General features: G+C 57.7%; 9 protein-coding genes across 9 annotated transcripts; 3 read left to right on the top strand and 6 right to left on the bottom strand.

Moving 5' to 3' along the window:
• Positions 1 to 286: 286 nt before the first annotated feature.
• J3D65DRAFT_553871 (cytoplasm to vacuole targeting Vps64) lies at positions 287 to 2,571 on the bottom strand (the record flags this gene model as incomplete). Its single annotated transcript, XM_066797152.1, has 2 exons — positions 287 to 1,393; positions 1,444 to 2,571. The coding sequence occupies 2 exons, from the start codon at positions 2,569 to 2,571 to the stop codon at positions 287 to 289; spliced, it is 2,235 nt and encodes a 744-aa protein (XP_066655349.1).
• A 967-nt stretch (positions 2,572 to 3,538) lies between these two features.
• On the top strand, positions 3,539 to 4,113 carry J3D65DRAFT_603214 (reactive mitochondrial oxygen species modulator 1-domain-containing protein; the record flags this gene model as incomplete). The annotated part of the gene is made up of 5 exons (XM_066798191.1): positions 3,539 to 3,590; positions 3,652 to 3,678; positions 3,740 to 3,769; positions 3,823 to 3,913; positions 3,969 to 4,113. The coding sequence occupies 5 exons, from the start codon at positions 3,539 to 3,541 to the stop codon at positions 4,111 to 4,113; spliced, it is 345 nt and encodes a 114-aa protein (XP_066655348.1).
• Positions 4,114 to 4,267: 154 nt separating this feature from the next.
• Positions 4,268 to 5,924, top strand: J3D65DRAFT_370999 (uncharacterized protein). The gene is made up of 3 exons (XM_066795707.1): positions 4,268 to 4,430; positions 4,508 to 4,837; positions 4,930 to 5,924. The coding sequence occupies exons 2-3, from the start codon at positions 4,550 to 4,552 to the stop codon at positions 5,482 to 5,484; spliced, it is 843 nt and encodes a 280-aa protein (XP_066655347.1). The 5' UTR covers positions 4,268 to 4,430; positions 4,508 to 4,549; the 3' UTR covers positions 5,485 to 5,924.
• A 72-nt stretch (positions 5,925 to 5,996) lies between these two features.
• Positions 5,997 to 7,307, top strand: J3D65DRAFT_624723 (uncharacterized protein). The gene is made up of 3 exons (XM_066800280.1): positions 5,997 to 6,171; positions 6,256 to 6,519; positions 6,596 to 7,307. The coding sequence occupies exons 1-3, from the start codon at positions 6,070 to 6,072 to the stop codon at positions 7,067 to 7,069; spliced, it is 840 nt and encodes a 279-aa protein (XP_066655346.1). The 5' UTR covers positions 5,997 to 6,069; the 3' UTR covers positions 7,070 to 7,307.
• Positions 7,308 to 9,416: 2,109 nt separating this feature from the next.
• On the bottom strand, positions 9,417 to 11,997 carry J3D65DRAFT_370803 (SUR7/PalI family-domain-containing protein). The gene is made up of 2 exons (XM_066795704.1): positions 11,686 to 11,997; positions 9,417 to 11,630 (listed from the first exon to the last, which is right to left on the bottom strand). The coding sequence occupies exons 1-2, from the start codon at positions 11,879 to 11,881 to the stop codon at positions 9,517 to 9,519; spliced, it is 2,310 nt and encodes a 769-aa protein (XP_066655345.1). The 5' UTR covers positions 11,882 to 11,997; the 3' UTR covers positions 9,417 to 9,516.
• J3D65DRAFT_370841 (uncharacterized protein) lies at positions 11,937 to 12,868 on the bottom strand. The gene has a single exon (XM_066795705.1). The coding sequence runs from the start codon at positions 12,735 to 12,737 to the stop codon at positions 12,114 to 12,116; it is 624 nt and encodes a 207-aa protein (XP_066655344.1). The 5' UTR covers positions 12,738 to 12,868; the 3' UTR covers positions 11,937 to 12,113.
• A 31-nt stretch (positions 12,869 to 12,899) lies between these two features.
• J3D65DRAFT_624714 (uncharacterized protein) lies at positions 12,900 to 13,572 on the bottom strand. Its single transcript, XM_066800279.1, has one exon. The coding sequence runs from the start codon at positions 13,559 to 13,561 to the stop codon at positions 13,106 to 13,108; it is 456 nt and encodes a 151-aa protein (XP_066655343.1). The 5' UTR covers positions 13,562 to 13,572; the 3' UTR covers positions 12,900 to 13,105.
• A 1,653-nt stretch (positions 13,573 to 15,225) lies between these two features.
• Positions 15,226 to 16,717, bottom strand: J3D65DRAFT_624711 (40S ribosomal protein eS4). The gene is made up of 4 exons (XM_066800278.1): positions 16,645 to 16,717; positions 15,980 to 16,402; positions 15,587 to 15,881; positions 15,226 to 15,524 (listed from the first exon to the last, which is right to left on the bottom strand). Exons 1-4 carry the CDS (start codon positions 16,656 to 16,658, stop codon positions 15,471 to 15,473), a joined length of 786 nt encoding a protein of 261 aa, XP_066655342.1. The 5' UTR covers positions 16,659 to 16,717; the 3' UTR covers positions 15,226 to 15,470.
• Positions 16,718 to 16,914: 197 nt separating this feature from the next.
• Positions 16,915 to 18,352, bottom strand: J3D65DRAFT_624704 (uncharacterized protein). The gene is made up of 4 exons (XM_066800277.1): positions 18,216 to 18,352; positions 17,904 to 18,161; positions 17,119 to 17,850; positions 16,915 to 17,068 (listed from the first exon to the last, which is right to left on the bottom strand). The coding sequence occupies exons 1-4, from the start codon at positions 18,268 to 18,270 to the stop codon at positions 17,001 to 17,003; spliced, it is 1,113 nt and encodes a 370-aa protein (XP_066655341.1). The 5' UTR covers positions 18,271 to 18,352; the 3' UTR covers positions 16,915 to 17,000.

Here is an 18,352-nt window from a genome sequence, read left to right as displayed (position 1 = left end):
GTTGTCGATTGTCTGGGCGCGGAATGAATCATCCCCTCATTGGGTTCAGCTCGATGCTGTCCATGGCTGGCTACGAATTGCCAGAACCAAACAGCGCAAGCATCCCAACCGAACGCGCTGTGTGCGTGGCTGCAGTGCATCCGGAGCGATTCGACGGCAGCATCTTGACCGGGATGCCCGATCGGAGACTTCCTGGGTCCGTCGGTAGTAAGGGAGTGTATGCCCATGACAGCGGGGTGCTGAAGGCGCGAGCCAAGGTCTTCTGATGCACGGAGTGAAGAGCGTTTCACCTTTCGAGGGGCTTTTGCCAGCCGTTGATGTAGGCCATGATGCTCAGACCGAGAACCACGACGCCAACCATGGATGCATACGGGCCAACGTGAGCAAGCTGCTCCCCACCTTGCGACTTTGTCGCCAACACTTGCGAGCGAGTGTCTTTGGCGTGGCCGTTTGTGTCTGAGACGGGCCGACCATTGGGCAGAATTGACTGCCGTGCAGCCGCACCATGCTCTGCAACTTTGTCGCCAAGGACAGCCTTTTCCGCCCTGTCAGCAATGGTTGGATCGACTGTTCCATCCACTCCCACGGCCGAGTCGATCGAGGCAGCACTTGCATCTTCGCGTGCGCGAGCAGACTTGGATATCCGCTTCGACTCATCGTTGCGAATGCTCTCGATCATTTCAGCCAGCGTCTGGCGATCGCGAGCGCTGTCCGCCTCTGCCTTTTCAGCACGGAGCTTGTACGACCCCATTTCCTGCTTCATGCGCTCCATCTCAGCTACCATGGACTCAAGTCGTTGTTGAAGCTGCGTAGTGTTTGCTCCTGCGTCCGCTGGTGGCGGCGGTTCGGCGATAGTCGCGTCTTCGCGAGCAGCTTTGCTTGTTGCATTTTCGTCGTGCTCGATGTCGTGTGTGCCGTTGGTCTGAGGTGATGTGATTGTCGAGACCGAGTCGTTTTCGTGTCCCCTTTCCAAACGCTGAACATGTTCCTCAGCGCTTTCTCGCAACTGACGCTCGTGCACCAACATGTCTTCCAGTTCCTTCAACCTAATGCTTTGAACGTCGAGCTCCTTCTTTGCCGACGTGAGGGCCTCGACGAGGGAACTGATCTGCGACGACTGTTCTCCTTTGGCGTTGGGCAGTTTCGGCTTCTCAGTTTCAATTCTGCGTAAAGGTGGTTGCGCAGCGTCTGGCTTCTCAGGCAGGGGTTGCGATGGTGGTGGCGCTGGAGGGTCAGAGAACCGGGCTTTGATGTCGGTCTTGAGAGATGGTTTTGTGGCAAGCGCCGAGGTTTTGCTCGTTTCCTTCTTGTGGTCGTTTGCGAGTATTGACTCGATGTACTGTCCCGTTCTGTGCAGCTCCTGAGTTTGCTGCCGAGCTTGTTTCATCTCCGACTGTATCTGTGTCAGACTTGAAGATTAAGAGAAACCACCACCACACTTACATTAAGCTTCTTGACAATCTGCTCCATGGTCACCGGTTGTAACCAAAAGCTGGAGTGCCGCTGCTGCGTCATGCTGATATTGTTTCCAGCCATGTTTTGTGCGGAAGGTCCGAGGCGTCCATTGCTCATCATGGACCCTGTGCTGCCGTTGCGCCCTCTCATTTGGCCTGGGCCAAGTGAAGGCATGAGATTCCCATTCCCTGCAGGATCAAGGTCCCCAAAATTCAAATCCAACACATTGTTCGCGTTTGGATATATGCCCGCGTGCTCAACCTTGGCAGCGACCTTGTGATGTACGATCGTCTTTTGATCCTCGCTGATAATGTCTATTCCAAGCTCGAGCATGTCCTGCTCGCGGAGTTCGTGAGCCTCAGAGTCTCGGTTCTCCGGCGACAGCCGAGTCCCGTTGACAAACGTGCCGTTGGATGACTTGACATCTCTGATCCAAATCTTGCCAGAACGATCGGCCCAGACCTCGGCGTGTTGTCTCGACAGGACCTTTGAGTCGAAGTAGCCATTCAAAGGGGTGGGGATTGTTTTGTTGTTTGTTTGGCGGCCGATGCGGAGAACCTCGGGAAAGTATGGTACGGTGATGGTCTTGCGCTCAAAAGTTCCATTCAGCGGCACAAGGTGCAGTATGGCGGGAGGATCATTTTGCTGTCGGGGAGTGCCGTTGGGCTGTGCTTGCGAGGAAGCACCGTGTTGCGAGGGCAGCATCGAGGAAGGCGAGTGCAGGGCAGATGTCGAAGAAGCGGCAGAGGAAGCCGTCGAGGAAGACGAAGCCATGGACTGGGGGCGAGCGGTAGACAGTCCAGCAATGGGTTCTGCTTTTAAAGCTGGCCACAGACCGCGGGCTGGTTTCTTGCGGGAGCCCCAGGAGGCGTCTGGGGGAGCGCTGGCGGGGACGCCGTTTGTCTGGACCGAGGACGAGGAGATTGTGGAGGATGAAGATGCAGTGGAAGCAATAGACGAGGACGAATTCGAACGTTGGACGCTTTTGCGAGAGGGCATGAACATCCTGGAGACGTCGTCGGCGGCGGGGGAGATGCCGTTCTGCGCAGCGCTAGAGGAGTTCCATCCCGATCTGGCAGTCGACTGGAAGTTCAAGGGAGGAGCGACGGCCGTCATGGAGGAGGTTGGCGTCGAGTCGATGGGACAGGGAGATGGGTGCAGCGCTGGAGCTCGCCGAGATTGAATTGGCGCGTGTCGGCGTCAGACAGGATGGGGCAGGGCCCCGTTCAGCGGCGTCGGCGACGGGGAGCGACAAAGAGGGTCGGGGGCATGAAGAGGCAGAGGCACGACGACGGCGACGAGGTGTTGTTGTGGGTGCAGAGCAGGCGAGGTCGAGTCGAGTCGCGGCGGCCAGGTCTCACGAGGGTCGTGTGCTGGCCCGTGTTGGTGACTCGGGGGCGTGTGAGTGAGGAGACGGCGGACGAGGCGAGCTGGGGCGAGGCGCGGCGCAGAGCGACGGGAGTCTAGGGGCGGCAGAGGGCGATGGCTAGGTAAGGTATGCTGGCTCGTGCAGGCACTGACTGGGAGGGCGAGGTGAGGGGAGTGGAGGATGGAGTAGAGGCCAGGGAGAGACGAGAGAAAAAGAGTGGTGTTGCAGCAGACGGACGCAGCGCAGCGCAGTGCAGAGCCGACGCAGAGCAAAAGCACGAAGCCGACGGCGTCGCTCAGTCTCAGGGCTCACTCGGGCTAGGATTGGTTAGGGTTCAGTGCAGGTTCAGGTTCAGGTTCAGGTTCAGGCTTAGGTTCATGTTCAGGTTCAGGCTCAGGCTCAGGCTTGCCTGTCAGGCTTGTTCAATCACAGCATCCCCATGATGCAAGAGTTGCTCTGCTGTAGGCCTGCTATTCGCTGTGTGTGTCTCGTTGCCAGTTGTCGCCCCGTCGCTTTGTCCTGTCGCGGGTCGCTTATTGGATCCCGTCCGCACTGCATCTTGGCCTCAGGCACTTTTCACGTGACGTCTTCCTGAGCTCGACGGACGGGTCCAAGACCAAGTCCCGGTCCCACCACCATCACCACCATCACCAGATCGCTTTGCGCCAGCTTCTGCTCCTCTGTCGCGTCGCCCGCATTCAATCCCCTGCCAAAATGCCCGTCGTAGCTGGTCCTGCCATGTCTGGCCCCTCGACTTTTGACAAGCGTACGTCAAGCCCGTTTTCCCCGCCTGCTCCGTCCTTCTTCACATGGCTAACTTTCTCCAGTCAAAATGGGTGCCATGATGGGCGGTTGTACGTAGCCTGCCAACCCGATTCTGGACACTTCTCCTACTCACACCTCGTCCCCGCGCAGCCGTCGGCCTCATCATCGGTTTCATCTTTGGTAATTACACATGCGCCTGCGTCGACGCCGACGCCCTGTTAACGCTGCTCCAGGCGCGACCAACATTATTCGCTTCGGTCCCGGGCCCAATGGCATGATGAGGACACTTGGACAATACATGTTGGGTTCTTCGGCCACTTTTGGGTGCGTAATCTTTTCCATGGCCACGGCGCAGAACTGCATGTCTGACCCGACCCAGTTTCTTCATGGCCATCGGCACCACCATTCGCACAGACAGCGACCGTGACACGACCGAAGCTTTTGCCAGGGCTCGCAGGCAACCCGTCATCATGCCCCGCTACACCCGCATCCAACAAGAGGCCATGAAGAGGAGACAAGAGTAGAGCGTTACGGCTGCAATGTCGCGCCGAGGCATTCTGCTTGTGAAAATGCATGGCGTTGAGGATAATGGCAAGTATGTATTTACCTTGCTCTCCCTAGTCCATATACCCACGCGATGCTCGGGCATGGGAGGGCTTGCCAGTTGAAAATTGGGTTGTTTCTGGGCTTTCTGTGGTCCAATTATTCGACGACATGCTGTCTCTTGTGAACCACGCTGAAAAATACCCACCACTGGATATGTATGTAGCGCCACAGGATTGAAGATGTCATCTGCAGTGGGTTCCGTTGTTGACGACGCTGGACCCTGGGTCTGGTCCGGGTAGCTCTTTCCCTTTGCGCTTCCTGCCTGTCACCCACCACACAATCAATCAAAACTAACCCAGCCCCCTCACAAAGCCTTTATTCTGCAACCCCACCAGCTCTTCTCCATTTCACCCAATGTTCGACCTGAGAACAGCCGTCACTCACATCTTTCAACGTGCGAGGCAGATTTGCTCTGCTCGCGGCCCTCCTGACCATGTCGCAAAAACCGTGCGCGACCTTCAATACAAAGTCAAGAGACAAGATCAGGAAGTGAAGAGGCGAGCACGGGAAGCGGAAAGACACGAGCGACAGATTCGCAGCTTGACGTGCCAAGTCCTCGACTTGCAACGGCAGCAACTTGCTCGAGAAGCTAGTGAGACTGCGTGTGGCGATGTCATTGAAGGTCAAGAGGAACAGGAAGTGATCCAAGGGTCGTCGACCATCATATATCAACACTTGCAAGTCATGACCATCTTTCCAGGCTTTCTAAGCTGACAAAACCAAGTGACAGCGACGATCCATTCTACTCGCCCAGACCAAAGTCCCACCACGAAGAAGTCGTGGAAGGCCCAGATCCAAAGACTCCCACGGGGTACGCGGTGACTGCACCGCCCAGAGTTCATCGTGGTCAGCGCCAGAGAATCCGCTCGCCGCTCACTCCCGGTAGTTACCTGCCAGCATCGTCAGCGCCCGTCGATTTCGACAATTTCGATAGCAGCTTCACCCAAACCAAAAAGAGACTCTTCGAATCCTTGGATGAAGAGGACCAGAATCACGGCCAGCAGCTGAGCAAGTACGTCAAAAAAGTTCGAACCGACGTGGGCGCGACCAGACCGGAGACTCTTCATGGCACTGCTAGGATGCGCAATGTGATGTCCCTTCCTCGCGCACAGCCAAACACAGATTCCGGCACCACCTTCAAGTCCCCGGTGAGCCGCACAATCTCAGCAGACCCAAGGCCCTCCGCGAACCTGGTCCGTTCGTCCCCAAGGACAAGATCGCAACGGCGGGCGTTGGAGGCAGACTTTGCATTTCAGGTGGGGGTTGCGATGAAGAGACCGTCCCATTGAAGGCAGGGCTTCGAATCTTTTGCGACAATGTGGAATGCTTCCGTTCATCACTGGGCGACGGGCTATACATGTATGCTGGATCGAGAGACATAGTGGGGAAGTCGGGTCCAAAGCGACTTGATTGGAACTCGAGCGGGGAAATGTGCTTGACATTTGCTTTCGATTGCTGAACGGACTTCCTCTGGGTGGAATATCGAGACACGGAAAAAGATGCGCTACATGGAATGAAGGGCACGACGACGCGGTATGGCTCAAGACAGCTACTGATTTGTGGTTGCTTATACTCCTGATTTGCCAGGCGATGCTGCACGCAGCATGGCACATTGACATTCAATTTTCTCTCGAAAGAAGTGTCAACTGAAATTCATTGTTTGATGCTCAAGAAACGCACGTGCCTTGATGCAGCGCCCTGCCTAACAATGACGTCGTTTGGCGGTCATCAACCTTGCCAGCAAGGTACAGGGAAGGCCGGCTGCAGCTTGTAGCTCACCTTGCTTTACTTTACCACTCACTCCCCACCAAACCACCTCTGATCCTCACATCTCTCGCTATACAAGCTCGACACGCCATCAGATCACATCCATCATGGCATCGCGATTGAAAGATATGGTTTTGGAAGAAGCAACCCGCGTGCGCCGCTTGACCATTGAAGCTGCGCGCGCAGGAACCTACCTCTACCCCATCCGCGTGAGTTTCTCTCTCTCTAGGAGCAGACACGGCAATCCACACCTTTCAGAATCAGAAAGATGGCTAACGGATATCACCATGCAGGGCATCTTCTACTTCATGACGCACCGCAGTCTGTGGAAGCCGCTGACGTCGCACCTGGGCGCCATCATCAGCACGGGCGTGGGCGTGACGACCTTCATGTTCTTCTTCACGTACCTGCCGCAGGCCGCCGTGCTGACGCTGGTCAACGGCCCGCTAGCGGCGTTGACGACCATCCTGCTCGTGCTGAGCGAGAGCAGCACCATCTCGAATATTGTGTGCCGGGGCCTGTGGGTCGAGGAGGCGGTCGTGGATACGTTTGACGGGGTGTGTTTGCGACTTCTATCCCAGCACTTGTTGCGCGTCATGGCTGTATGTACCTGTACTTACTTTCTTCTCCTAGACGCTCGTCACGCGCGACCAAACAACGCTCCTCTCCCACGGCCGCGCCCTCAAACCCAGCCGCGACCCCATCAGCGCCCTCGGCGCCGTGCTCAGCAAACCCTTCAAAAAGCTCTCGCCCACCTCCCTCCTGCGCTCCCTCATCTACCTCCCGCTCAACCTCCTCCCCGTCATCGGGCCCCTCCTCTACATCCTCGCGCAGGGCCGCAAGCGCGGCCCCGAGCTGCACGCGCGCTACTTCCAGCTCAAGGAGTGGAGCCCCGCGGAGCGGCGCCGCTTCGTCGACGCGCGCGCCGGCGCGTACGCGGGCTTCGGTGTTGCGGCTGTGGCGCTCGAGTTGGTGCCGGTTGTCGGCTTGTTTTTTGCTTTTACGAATGCGGTTGGGGCCGCGCTGTGGGCGGCGGAGTTGGAGGAGAGGGGCAGCACGGCGCCTGGGTTGAAAGCGCAGGCTGAGGCGGCGAAGAAGGCCGAGTAAGGTGGGTAGGAAATGGACGCATACTGTGGCGCGGCGTTTGGGGGCACTGTGAATGAAGGATTTTTTCAAGAGTCGGCTGGGCTGCGGCCTGAGTCGGATGGGTGGATGGTGCTGCTGCAAGGCGTAGTAGGGTAGGGAACGAGGTGTTGAACTTGCCTGCTTGTGCGTCAGGAATGAAGGCGGACAACCAGACCCAGTCAGTCATTCTACATAGTCCTAGGACTGACACAAAAGCGACCTTCCTTTTCATCCTTTTCATCTTTTGCAAGCTCCGCCGCGCCTGCTTGCTCGCGTGAGATGCCCTCTCTCAGTCCACTGCTTTCTCCTGGCCCGCTCGCACGCCTGCGACACTGTCCCGTCCCATCCCATCCCATCCAACGCGGCGTGCATGCGTGGCAAACCTACCGTAATGCGGTAAGTATGCAGGCCAGCCAGGCACGTAGGTAGGGGTAGGTAGCATTCCAGCGCCCCACGCGCGCGCGCACGCACGCTGCCCAGACAACCCCGACGCGATGGAGTGACGAATGCACATGCATGTCGCGTGTCGGTGTGGCAACGAGTAGGAGATGGCTGGCTGGCTGGTGGCTGGCTGACTGGTACCATAGGTATGGTACGTGTATGTATGCATGGACGGACGGACGGATGGCAGATGGGGGTTGCTTGATTGTCTGTCTGCCCACGCATCATTGATCCGTCTACCCTACCCATACATAGATCGATCCATCATCACTTTCGACCCATTGCTGACTGAGTTGCTTCACTGGCATGCCTTCTGCCCGCTTACCTAGCTATCTATCTAGCTATCTACCGACCTTCTTCCTATCCACCACAGCACACAGCAAAGCCAGGGGCGAGAGCGAGAGCGAGAGCGAAGGCAGGCAGGCAGGACAGCGAAAGACACCGAGGGTAAAAGTGCATGGCTGTTGAGTTGAGTTGACCAAGCAAGTTTGCATTTCTTCGATTTCGAGTTAACTTCGAGTCTCAGCTACTCCTACTACTGCTACTGCTCCACCGCCACCACTCCTCCCACCCTCCTGCGCGTCAAAGACTCATTCATCATGCGCCACCACCCACGGTCCGCCTCGCCTCGCCTCGCCGGTCCATCTGCGTCTTTTCATCCACAGCCGCCTTAGCATACCGACTACCTCCTCCTCCCCCTCCCCCTCCTCCTCTTTCTACAACAAACTTCCGCCATCCACCCGTCCATCCGCCACCGATAGAGAAGAAAGAAACGAGGCATCAAGGGGATCATCTTTTCATTAAGCGGGACGGCAAGACAAACACACGACAGGCTGACAGGCTGACAGGCTGACTGACTGACTGTAAACAACGACTGCTGCAGCAGCAGCAGCAGCAGCAGCAGCAAGGCTGGCTCCAACCTCCCTGCTACCTCGCCCACCACCCTATACTATCCCATCCTATCCTATCCACAGATTAAGAAGAGAGGAATCGAAAGAAGCGAAAAGAAGATTTTTGGAAAGAAAAGAGGTGAGGGTAGTAGTCATGAACGAAGAGAGAGCAGGAGAAAAAAAAAAGGGGGGGGGGGGGGGGGCAAAAGAGAACCGACTGGCGACTTTGATCGAGAAGACGCAAGAAAAAAGCACGAAAGAAGAAGGAGGAGGAGGCAAAGAAAAAGAGATCAAAACAGCGTGGTTGATCCCACGCGGTATCGACAGATGGGCGTAGCAAAACAAAAGTAGGCAAAGAAAAAGACAAGAAAGCATACAGCCAGCCAGCAAGAGGGTAAACAGAACAGAGTCAGAAATCAAGTCTACGCTCGATGAGAGGACGAGAGTTGTACAATAAAGCCCAAGGGAGTAGAAGATAGAGGAAGAGCCCTGGTAAGATCAACAGACGGAAAAGAGAGAGGAAGTGGAGGATGACCAGCCGGCCACTCTTGGCGGCCGGCGAGTCGAGTCGAGTCGAGGTTGACACGGCAAGGAGGAATCGAAGAGTCGAAAAGGACAACGAAAAGGAGAAAGGAAAAAAGGGGGTATGCTCAAGAAGAGGGCTCAAGGCAAGCCGCCGCCAAACAAGATATGCCCCCATGCCATCATCCATCGACCAAGGCAGAAATAGGCAGAAAAAAGGCGGCCACCCACCCAGCACAGCACCTATGCTCAGACAGATAAAAGGGTTGTTGATGAGAAGAGAAGAGAAGAAACCGGGAAATTTTTGTTTTCAAGATGCTGAGGTCCTGGAAAACGCCGCACACTTGGCGGCTGGACCGAAGAAGAGAAGCGGCTAAAGTGCAGCAGAATTCAAGCAAAGCTACCACCAACCTCCTCGTACGAACCCATCTCGTATCGAAATTGGACTCGGCAAGCACCAATGCTCATCAAGGCGCGGTATGGTCGCAGGCGAACGCAAGAGACGCCCTGCTCACATCAAGACGACTGCCGTTCGTCCGTGAGGTGCTCCGTCCGTCCCGTTCCGCTTACGCTTCTTTACAGAGCGCCAGGGTAACGGCTGCCGCCGGCACCGCCAAGATTGACGCCACCTGAAGCTGCAGCGCCCGAAGGCAACCCTCTGCCACCCCGACCCCCTCCTCTCATGGCGTTGCGCACGTCTCTTGTGCGACCAGGAGCGGGAACGCCGGGCAAGCTAAACTCGGGATTCGCATCCAGGACGACTTCTTCTGGCTTTGGCCGGCGGGGCGGTGCATAACCGTAGCCCGGCCGCGGACCAGACATTTGCGGCGGCTGCCAGTTGGGGTTGACGCCGCGTTGGCTGATGGACGTAAAGTGAGAGGCGTCAGACTCGCCGCCAGGCGATCTTGGTCCGTCAAAATCGGGAATGTCATCGGCCGTCACCATCTGCGGCGGTGGCAGAGGCGAAGGGGGCGCATTGCCAACGTTGAGCGGCGAGGGGACCATGGGAGACGTGTTTTGAGAGCGGTTCGGCGAGTAGCCGGGCATTAATGCTGAAGGTAGGTCGTTGGAGTTTTGGGCATTGTTGGGAGTGTTGTTTTCAGTAAATCGCGGGTCCATGTCCTCGACGTAATCATCACCGGACGGCTGTCTTGCGTGTCCAGGGTGTGGGCTCGATTTAGACGTATGCGGCATGGCAGCGGACAACTCTGCAGGATGTTCGCTGATGGGCGAGGCGGCGATGGGCGAGAGTCCGCGAGCCTCTTGAGGGCTTTCCTCTGGGGAGTGGTCCTGGCCGTTGTGCAATGCGGGGTTGATGGGAGGAGGCGACTCATCTTCAGTCCAATTACGGCGCGGAGGGACGTAGACTGAGCTTGGATGCGAAGGATGCGAGTACTCGCTCGTCGGGCTCATCTTGCCAGTCGACTGCGAGTCCTGTCTTTGCGGCTTGTCATCTCCGTTGAAGTTTCCCTGCTGCAGCCCTATCATACCACGGAGGTCATCGTCACTGTCCCGAAGTCCGTAGTTGTTGACGACGTTTTGTTTTGGAGTGCCGACCCGGGCGTCCATTTCCACCGCCTGGCCAATAGGCCCGTTTTCAGGCCCGGACATGATTGCGGGCTGCTCCTGTCCTTGGTAGTATGGGGCGCCGTCGAAAGCGCCTGGCGGCGGACCACGTCCATTGGGGGCCGGGTAGCCGTAAAACCGGTTTTGATACGGCGGAGGTCCTCCTCCCCTACCTCCTCTTGCAGGCGGCGGGCCCATGGCCATGCCTGGCGGTCCCATGCCTCTGCCACCGGGACCGTTCCACCCCGGGGGAGGAGGCCCGCGCATGCCGGGAGGAGCACCTCTTCCTCTCGGCGGAAACCCTCCTCTTCCTCGCGGCGGGAATCCTCCTCTTCCTCTTGAAGGCGAAGGACCGTAGAAAGGCGGTGGTGCGCCTCCTCGACCAGACTGCATCGTTCCATTTGAACCCTGGTGCCTCAACGGTTGGCCATATTGGTCGCGCGGTGGTCCTGGCATTGGCGGAGCCTCGCCGTAGTATCTTCCGGGATTCCGGTCCACGTTTTCTGTGCTCGAACTCCTAACAGACCCGTTCTTGGGATTCAGAGGGGTGCGGTCGTCCATCGACTTTTGCATTTCAAATGTTGCAAAGTCGGAGCCTCCCTTGTCCGAGGGCGACATTGAAGGCATTGGCGGGGGCGACTCGGCGCGCGGAAGGTTGGGATCCTCGGTGATGATGGTACCAGTGACGGGCGGCGGCTGCATGCGGTTCGCATAGTAGTTTTGGCCATTCATTTCAGCATGCTCTTCGATTCTCTTTTTCCTGGCCTTTCGGCTGACCAGAGTGCGCCTCATGGCGCATGTCATGACGGCGCCGACGGCAATAACAATGGTGGCTGCAAGCACAAGCCAACCTCCGTACGCCATGTGCGGCACAAACAGCAAGATGTCCACCAGGAACGCAAGCAGCGACACGAGAAGTGTCGGGAAAGTGAGGACTAGCAAGCCCATGAGGTATCGCGACGAATGCGAGGGCGAGTGGAAGTGGGCGGCCACGGCGAGAACGAAGCACACGAGCGACAAGAATGCGGCGACAGGGTGCACTACCAAAATGGCGGACAAGGTGTGGCGCGCGCCGGAGGGGAGGTCGAAGTCGCCATCGGTGGAGGAGGAAAAGAGGGTTGAGTCTGTACCAGTTAGCGTCGCAACGAGAGGGACGCGTCGGTGGTTGTGAAGACGTACCGGCCGTGTATCCAATGCCCATGGCACTGCAATCGGACCCCTTGCAGTAGCCAAAGACGCCAAAGTCGATGCCATTGAACTTGGCCAGGGGGATGGCCTTGATGACGGGGGTGGTTAGGGTGCTCAGCAGCAGCAGGACGAAGGCGGCGAAGAAGATGATGGACAGCGGCGTGGCGGGGCGAAGCAGCATGGTCATGGCCGGCGAGTGGGAGAGGAAGGGCCTCTCTGCCTATGGCTCAAGGCAGCAGGCAGAGAGACGATGGTCGAGGAGATCAGCGTTGGTGGATGGCGATCAGACGGGCTGAGGGGAGGATAATCAGAGTCGGGGAGGCGAAACGAGCAAGACGGGATGTGAAGCGAGCAGCCAAGGTATGGGGCAGTATTTGGGATGAGACGGAGCCGCGACGTTTTAGTTGTCGGTGGGCGGTCTAGCAAAAGCCTGGCCTGGGGGATTGGCAGCGGCAGCGGCAGCGGCAGCGGCGGCGGCAGCGGTAGAGTTGGTTGTCGAGTTGAGGGCAGCGCGGCGCAATCATGTCATCCGGGCGATAGAGCGATAGGAGTTGGACGAGGAGGACGAGGAGGCGGTGGTGGTGGAGGCGTCGCGGGAGAAAGTAACAGGAGAGAGCGTTAGAGAGAGTGGTTGGGGAAAAAAAGTGTGTATGCAGCAAAGCGACGCAGTCGAATAGGGTAGAAGGAGGAGAAAGAAGCGAGCGTCGGGGTGATTGGACGAAAAATGGGATGGGAGATGGTGGTTGTGTCGTGGGTGGTGGTACTGGAGAGACAGACAGAGGGTGGCAGTGTTGGGTGCAGCGCAGTAGCGTGCAGAGCGAAGCAGTGGATGGCCTGGAGGATGGATCCATTGCGGGGGTTCCTGATCGCCCAAACCCACGACCTGACGACCCGCCCGCCTGCTCCACTCTGCTCACGATGCAAACATGGTCCGAACGGAAGGCAGCGAACATGCACCCGGCGATGCAGCCAGACGATAGCAACATGTATTGATTGCGCTGCTCGTCGTCGTCCTCATTGTAGACATGGCCCTTCTCTTCCATTCCCTGTCACCTTGTCCGAGATTTGGACGGGAGCGCACGAGCCAGTCGAGGCAAAGCGAGTCAGGGGAGGGGAGGCATCAGCTCAGGCAGAATGTGGTGAAAGTGCAGTTTCAACGACCGAACGACTTTCATCATGAACTGTTGCACCTCTCAATTCCTGCACGGGAAAATCCCGTCACTCACCTCCTGGCCTCCTGTCCTCCACTCCTGTCAACCGTCCCATGAGGTCAGCGACCCGATTCAAATCTCCACATACATATGCACCCATGGGGCCGTACCAAGAGAGCAGAGCAGAGCCGCTGCATCCGCCCACTCTGTCGTACTCTACTCCCGCTCCAGCCTCTCCCATATCGCATGCATCACTGCCCTCAAGCTTTCTCACGCCCGAGCCGTCCGTCTCGCTTCTCGTCTCGTCTCGTCTCGCCGCTCGTCATCTCTTCAGGCACGAGGCAGGCCAGGAGCCAGCCAACACTGCCGTGGCCACGCTGCGCCCACCCTCTCCCACACCCTGTTTCACGGCGCCAGTCCCGTCCACCACGCCGCTGATGCTGATGCACAACGACTGCGGCACTGCTCCGGCAAACTGCAATTCTTCTCGCCGTGCCGGCCGAAATAAATCTTTTTTTGTCTGTCCGGCTGTCGTCGTTGCTCGCCTGTTGACGTGCTTCCTCCCTGGGTCCCTGACACCCACCACCACCACCACCACCACCCAAGGTAACACATGCCATGCCATGCCATGCAATCGCCCACCCGCTGGCTGGCGGCGAAACAAGATGCTGGAACCTTGTCTGTCGCCAGCTGCTTGCTCGCTTGCTTGCATCCATTTTTTGCGGTGCTTCCTTCCACCAAATCTGGTACCGCTGTTGTCCCCATCTGCCGACCATGCTCCCACCAGCCAGGTCAACAACCACCAGCGCCTTGCCATGATCCCACATCAACATGACACATTCACAAACAATCCACCCCAGACAGACAGACACGCACCTTTCCCGCGCCAACAGCACCCACCCACCCGCACTTAGCACGCACGCAACAACCTACTTGACCCGAACCGAACCGCCGCCCGCACGCACGCACGCACGCACTCCAAAAGAACCGTGCCGCGGCGCCGCTACCTTACCTTACCTTACCGTACTCCTGCCGCGCCCGCTGCCTGCCTGCCAAACCAATCCTCCGACTTGCCTCAACTCGATCAGATCCAGATCCCTAGCCACACACGGTACTGTACATACCAACCTTGGCTAGCTCTCCCTCCCAGCTAGCGGGGCGGCGGGCCACTACTTCTTCGCTTGCTCAGGCATGAATCCTGCCCATTTTTTTTTTTTTTTTTTTTTTTTTTTTTGCCCATGCCAATAGCGCCGCCGTTATCACCCAACGGCTTGCTTGGGGGGTAATTCGTTGCAGGTAGACACACGGCCTAACCGCCACTCTTCCTTGCAATGCGCCGTCGACGGCTGGCTGGCTGGCTGGCTGGCTGGCTGGCCGGCTGGCTTGTCGGCGGTAGCCATGGTAGGCAAGATACTGTGCTGCACGCACACAAGGTTGATATCGTCATCTGCCCATGTACTCACACAGTTTGGCGCGCAGAGGTGCCATGCAAAAACGACTTTACCACCTTTCCCCCCCCCCAAACTTGCTTGTTTGGAGTGCTCCTTGGTTGGAAGGCTCGCACGTGAATTGCTGCTCAGATGCCTTCCCACCCACGAAGGTAGATCCCGTTTTGCTCCAGATGGCGCTCGCTATGTATGCGCCGCTCGCACGTCCACTCGTTACAAAGGCCGTCTATGCGCCCATCTATGCGCTGCCTGGTTTTTAGGCACACAAACAATAGGGACTCGACTGGAAAGACACACGACCTACGTTGGACCATCCAGGCACTGAACGTAGCACGGCGAGAGAGAGTGCGCGCCATGAGCACCGTCTCGCCGTCTCGCCGTTACGTATGGCGTGAATACAGCTGCAACGTCTTTCTGTCTCAGCAACAGGCGACCCTGGAGCGTCGCCTGCATGTCGCGTCGCGCGTTGACGGGTGGGTGGGTTACAAGTAGATGGACATAGCACGCCCCGCGGCTTCTGCGTCACTGGCTGGCTGGCGGCTTGTTCTGCGCGCGCTCGCTTTCTGCTGGGCTGCCATTCAACAGGTAGGTAGGTACGGCCTGAGGGACTCACGATTGCCTGGCGCCCGTACCACTACCGCCGCGTCTGAGGTCGGTGGGTGTGGTGGGTGCCGTGGCGTTGAGGCAGCCGGTGCCGCGACTGGAGCACGGTGCCTGGAACCAAGCAGAGCTTGGGCAAGTGTCGGCCATGAGATCTGTCTCGGCTTCTTCGCGCGCCATGCCGTGCTGGTGCAAGACTTGGCCGTGTCTGGCTGATGCAATCTGTCTCCCTTTGGCTGTCGAGTCGATGGTGTGTCGGATCAGATGGCATGATAATGGTACTGTTCACGGGCACGCGGCATGGCAACAGGTGAGGAAAAGTAGAAATACGCTTCAGTGGTATCATGACATTGGGGTTCCGATCGAACGTCTTTCGACTTCTTGGACCGCGTTTGGTATTGTTGGAGAATTTTTTGGAAGAAACGCCGACGGCCACCACCCGCACACTCTTTTGGGTGAGGGGGACTGGCGACAACGGCATGGCGTGGCTATGGAAAAGCACTCTTTTGACTCCTCCCACTCTTTCGACCCTTGGGACAACCTACCATCTCGACTCTGGATGTTGGCCGTGAGCTGTTTACCTGGCAATGGCGACAGCGCGGCGGCGGTCACGCTCCTCGGCGATGGTGAGCTGGACGCGATGTTAGTATCTGGTGTTGTTGTAGACGATTTGGAGGGTCGACAGTTCCGTACCTTGACACCCTTGCCCTTGGGCAGGCTGATCCAGGGCTTCTCCTTGCCAATGACGAAGACGTTGCTCTCACGGGTGGCGAACTCGTTGTCAACGGCGTCCTTGATGTGGACAATGTTGAAGCCACCGTCGTGGCGCTCACGGTGGGTGATGACACCAACACGACCCATGTTGCGACCACCAGTGGCCATGGCGATGACACCAGTGTCGAACTTGATGAAGTCGGCAATCTTGCCAGTGGCGAGGTCAATCTTGACGGTGTCGTTGACCTTGATCAACGGGTCGGGGTAGCGGATGCTGTAGCGTTTTGCCCGGTCAGCAACCAAAATTCCTTGTAGACTCACCAGACATCGCCCAAACTTGGTCCAACGTCTGATGGATGCGGAGTAACTCACGTTCTCGCATCGTGCGTAACCAAGAAGGGGATTCCGCCCTTGCCGAGCTGGACGCGCTTGACCTTGCCAAGCTTGTACTCGGCCTCCTCGTTGGTGATGCGGTGGACGGTGAAGCGGCCCTTGGTGTCGTAGACGAGGCGGAAGTGCTCGCCAGTCTTCTCGATGGAGATGACGTCCATGAAGCCAGCGGGGAAGGTGACGTCGGTGCGGACCTTGCCGTCGACCTTGACGAGGCGCTGCATCATGATGGCCTTGGTCTCGCGACCGTTGAGCGCATACTTCAAGCGGTTGCGGATGAAGACGATGAGGGGCATGCAGTCGCGGAGCTTGTGGGGACCGGGCGAAGCCTTGGGCGCGTAGGCACCGGACAGCTTGTCCAGAAGCCAGTGGGAGGGAGCGCTGAGGCGCTTTTGGTGCTTAACGCTGGAAAGAGTCTGTCAGTCATGCTGCTCTAGAGTTGGTCCCTCTGCTCTGCTCGTCCGATTCGTCCCTCCCAAACTTCAACTACCCGACTGCGCCATGCTCCGCTTGTCTGCTGGTACGTCCCAAAACTGGTTTTCGAAGCGGATGTATCGAATTTGGCGCAGCGAGATGCGAGCGGTCGAAGTAGAGGTGGGATTCGGGCAGAGCGATGCCATTCGAGATCGGATTGTGGATAGACTTACGGTCCACGGGCCATGGTGTCGGTCTCCTAGATCACGGTGGTGAGAGGGGTGGTTGTCGAGTCGTCGCCGGTCGTGGTCAAGAGAGAAAGACGCGAAGGCAGTGGTCCTGGGCTGATTTTCGCTGTTGTGCGCTGACTAACGGGATGGAGCCGATGATCGCCCGCCGGGTCCGTGCGCAAAAAGTGGTCGCCCGGTCAGCTCCCGGTCCAGCACTTTTGCACGCTTTGCGGGGAAGACAGAGTCGCCATGAGAATGGTATTATGAAATGAATTTGTGGAACATCATTGATTCATGTGGGCTTTTGGTATCTCTGCGCGCTTTTATCTACCCTACTGGACCAGTACCAACAATCAAATCTAGGCGTAGCCCTTGAGAACAGCAGCCTCCGCATTCAAGATGGAAGATCCGGCAGCACCGATGACGGCTGAACGGTTGTCAGTTTAGGGGTTTGTGATATTGGGCAAGGGAACTTACTGTTGTGGCTGAGCGCAACAAACTTGATGTCAAAGATCCCGCTCTCATCCTCCCTTATCCTACCAACACTGACGGCGTATCCTCTGTCCGTCTCCCTGTCCAGCCTGGGCTGAGGCCTGTCGGGCTCGTCCATGACTACAAGGGCCCTCTCAGGCGCACTCGGGCAGCCCAGCTTCTGCGCCTCGCTGACGTACTCCCTCATGGCCTGCTTGACCTCCTCGGCGCTCGGAGCCGGCCTCTTTGCGAAGCGCAGGCTGACACACGCAGTGTGACCATCCAGAACTGGCACGCGGTTGCATGCAGCCGAGATCTTGAGCGGCTGGTCTACGAAGCCGGTGACGTCGCCGTTGACAGAACCCAGAATCTTCTGGGCCTCAGTCTCCAGCTTGTCCTCTTCTCCCGAAATGAAGGGCACGACGTTGTCAATCATGTCCATGGTGCTGACGCCGGGGTAGCCTGCGCCCGAGACTGCCTGCATGGTGACGACAGAGACCTCCGCCACGGGACCAAACTTGGCCTGCAGCGCAGCAAAGGGAATGACAATGCCAATGACTGCACAGTTGGAGTTGCAGACGAGGAAGCCCTTTTCGAGGTTGTATTGCTTGCGTTGGTGCTGGATGACATCAAGGTGAGGAATGTTTACGGTGGGGACAACGAGCGGGACGAGAGGGTCGCGGCGGTAGTTCTTCGCGTTGGAGAAGACGTGGAGTTCAGACTTAAGGAAGGCCATTTCTTCAAGCCTCTTGTCAGCGCCAATCCAACACTTTTGCCCTGTGATTACGCACCAACATCGCCAGCGACGTCGCTGTCCAGGCCCGAGAAGACCAAGTCGCAGTCAGCGAATTCTTCGGGAACGCACTTCTTCACGACAAGCTCGCCCAATTCCTTGGACATGGGCAGCGCCTGCTTCCACTTGACAGCATCCTTGTATTTCTTGCCGGCGGACCGCTCAGAGGCACCGACAGCGTGGAGGGTAAAATGCGGGTGGAGTGCGAGGAGGAGGATGAAGCGCTGGCCAACGGAGCCAGTTGCGCCGAGGACACCTGTGGTCAATCTGCGTCAATGCTAGCTCCAATTCAGCGTTGCAATTTACTGACCGCACTTCTTCTTGGGAAAGTTGCGGTTGGGAGAGGTGAAGCTCTGGACGTCCATTGTGGTGGTGGTGTTGCGGAGTGTGATGTGGAAGAGTCACTGGCCGTTGTCGGCGGGCACTTTTTCTCGCGGGGCAATGACG

The sequence above is a fragment of the Phyllosticta citribraziliensis genome, assembly GCF_038025025.1.
Source record: "Phyllosticta citribraziliensis strain CPC 17464 chromosome Unknown J3D65scaffold_6, whole genome shotgun sequence".
In the NCBI taxonomy this organism is placed as follows: domain Eukaryota; kingdom Fungi; phylum Ascomycota; class Dothideomycetes; order Botryosphaeriales; family Phyllostictaceae; genus Phyllosticta; species Phyllosticta citribraziliensis.
This window is presented reverse-complemented; position numbering and strand designations above follow the sequence as displayed.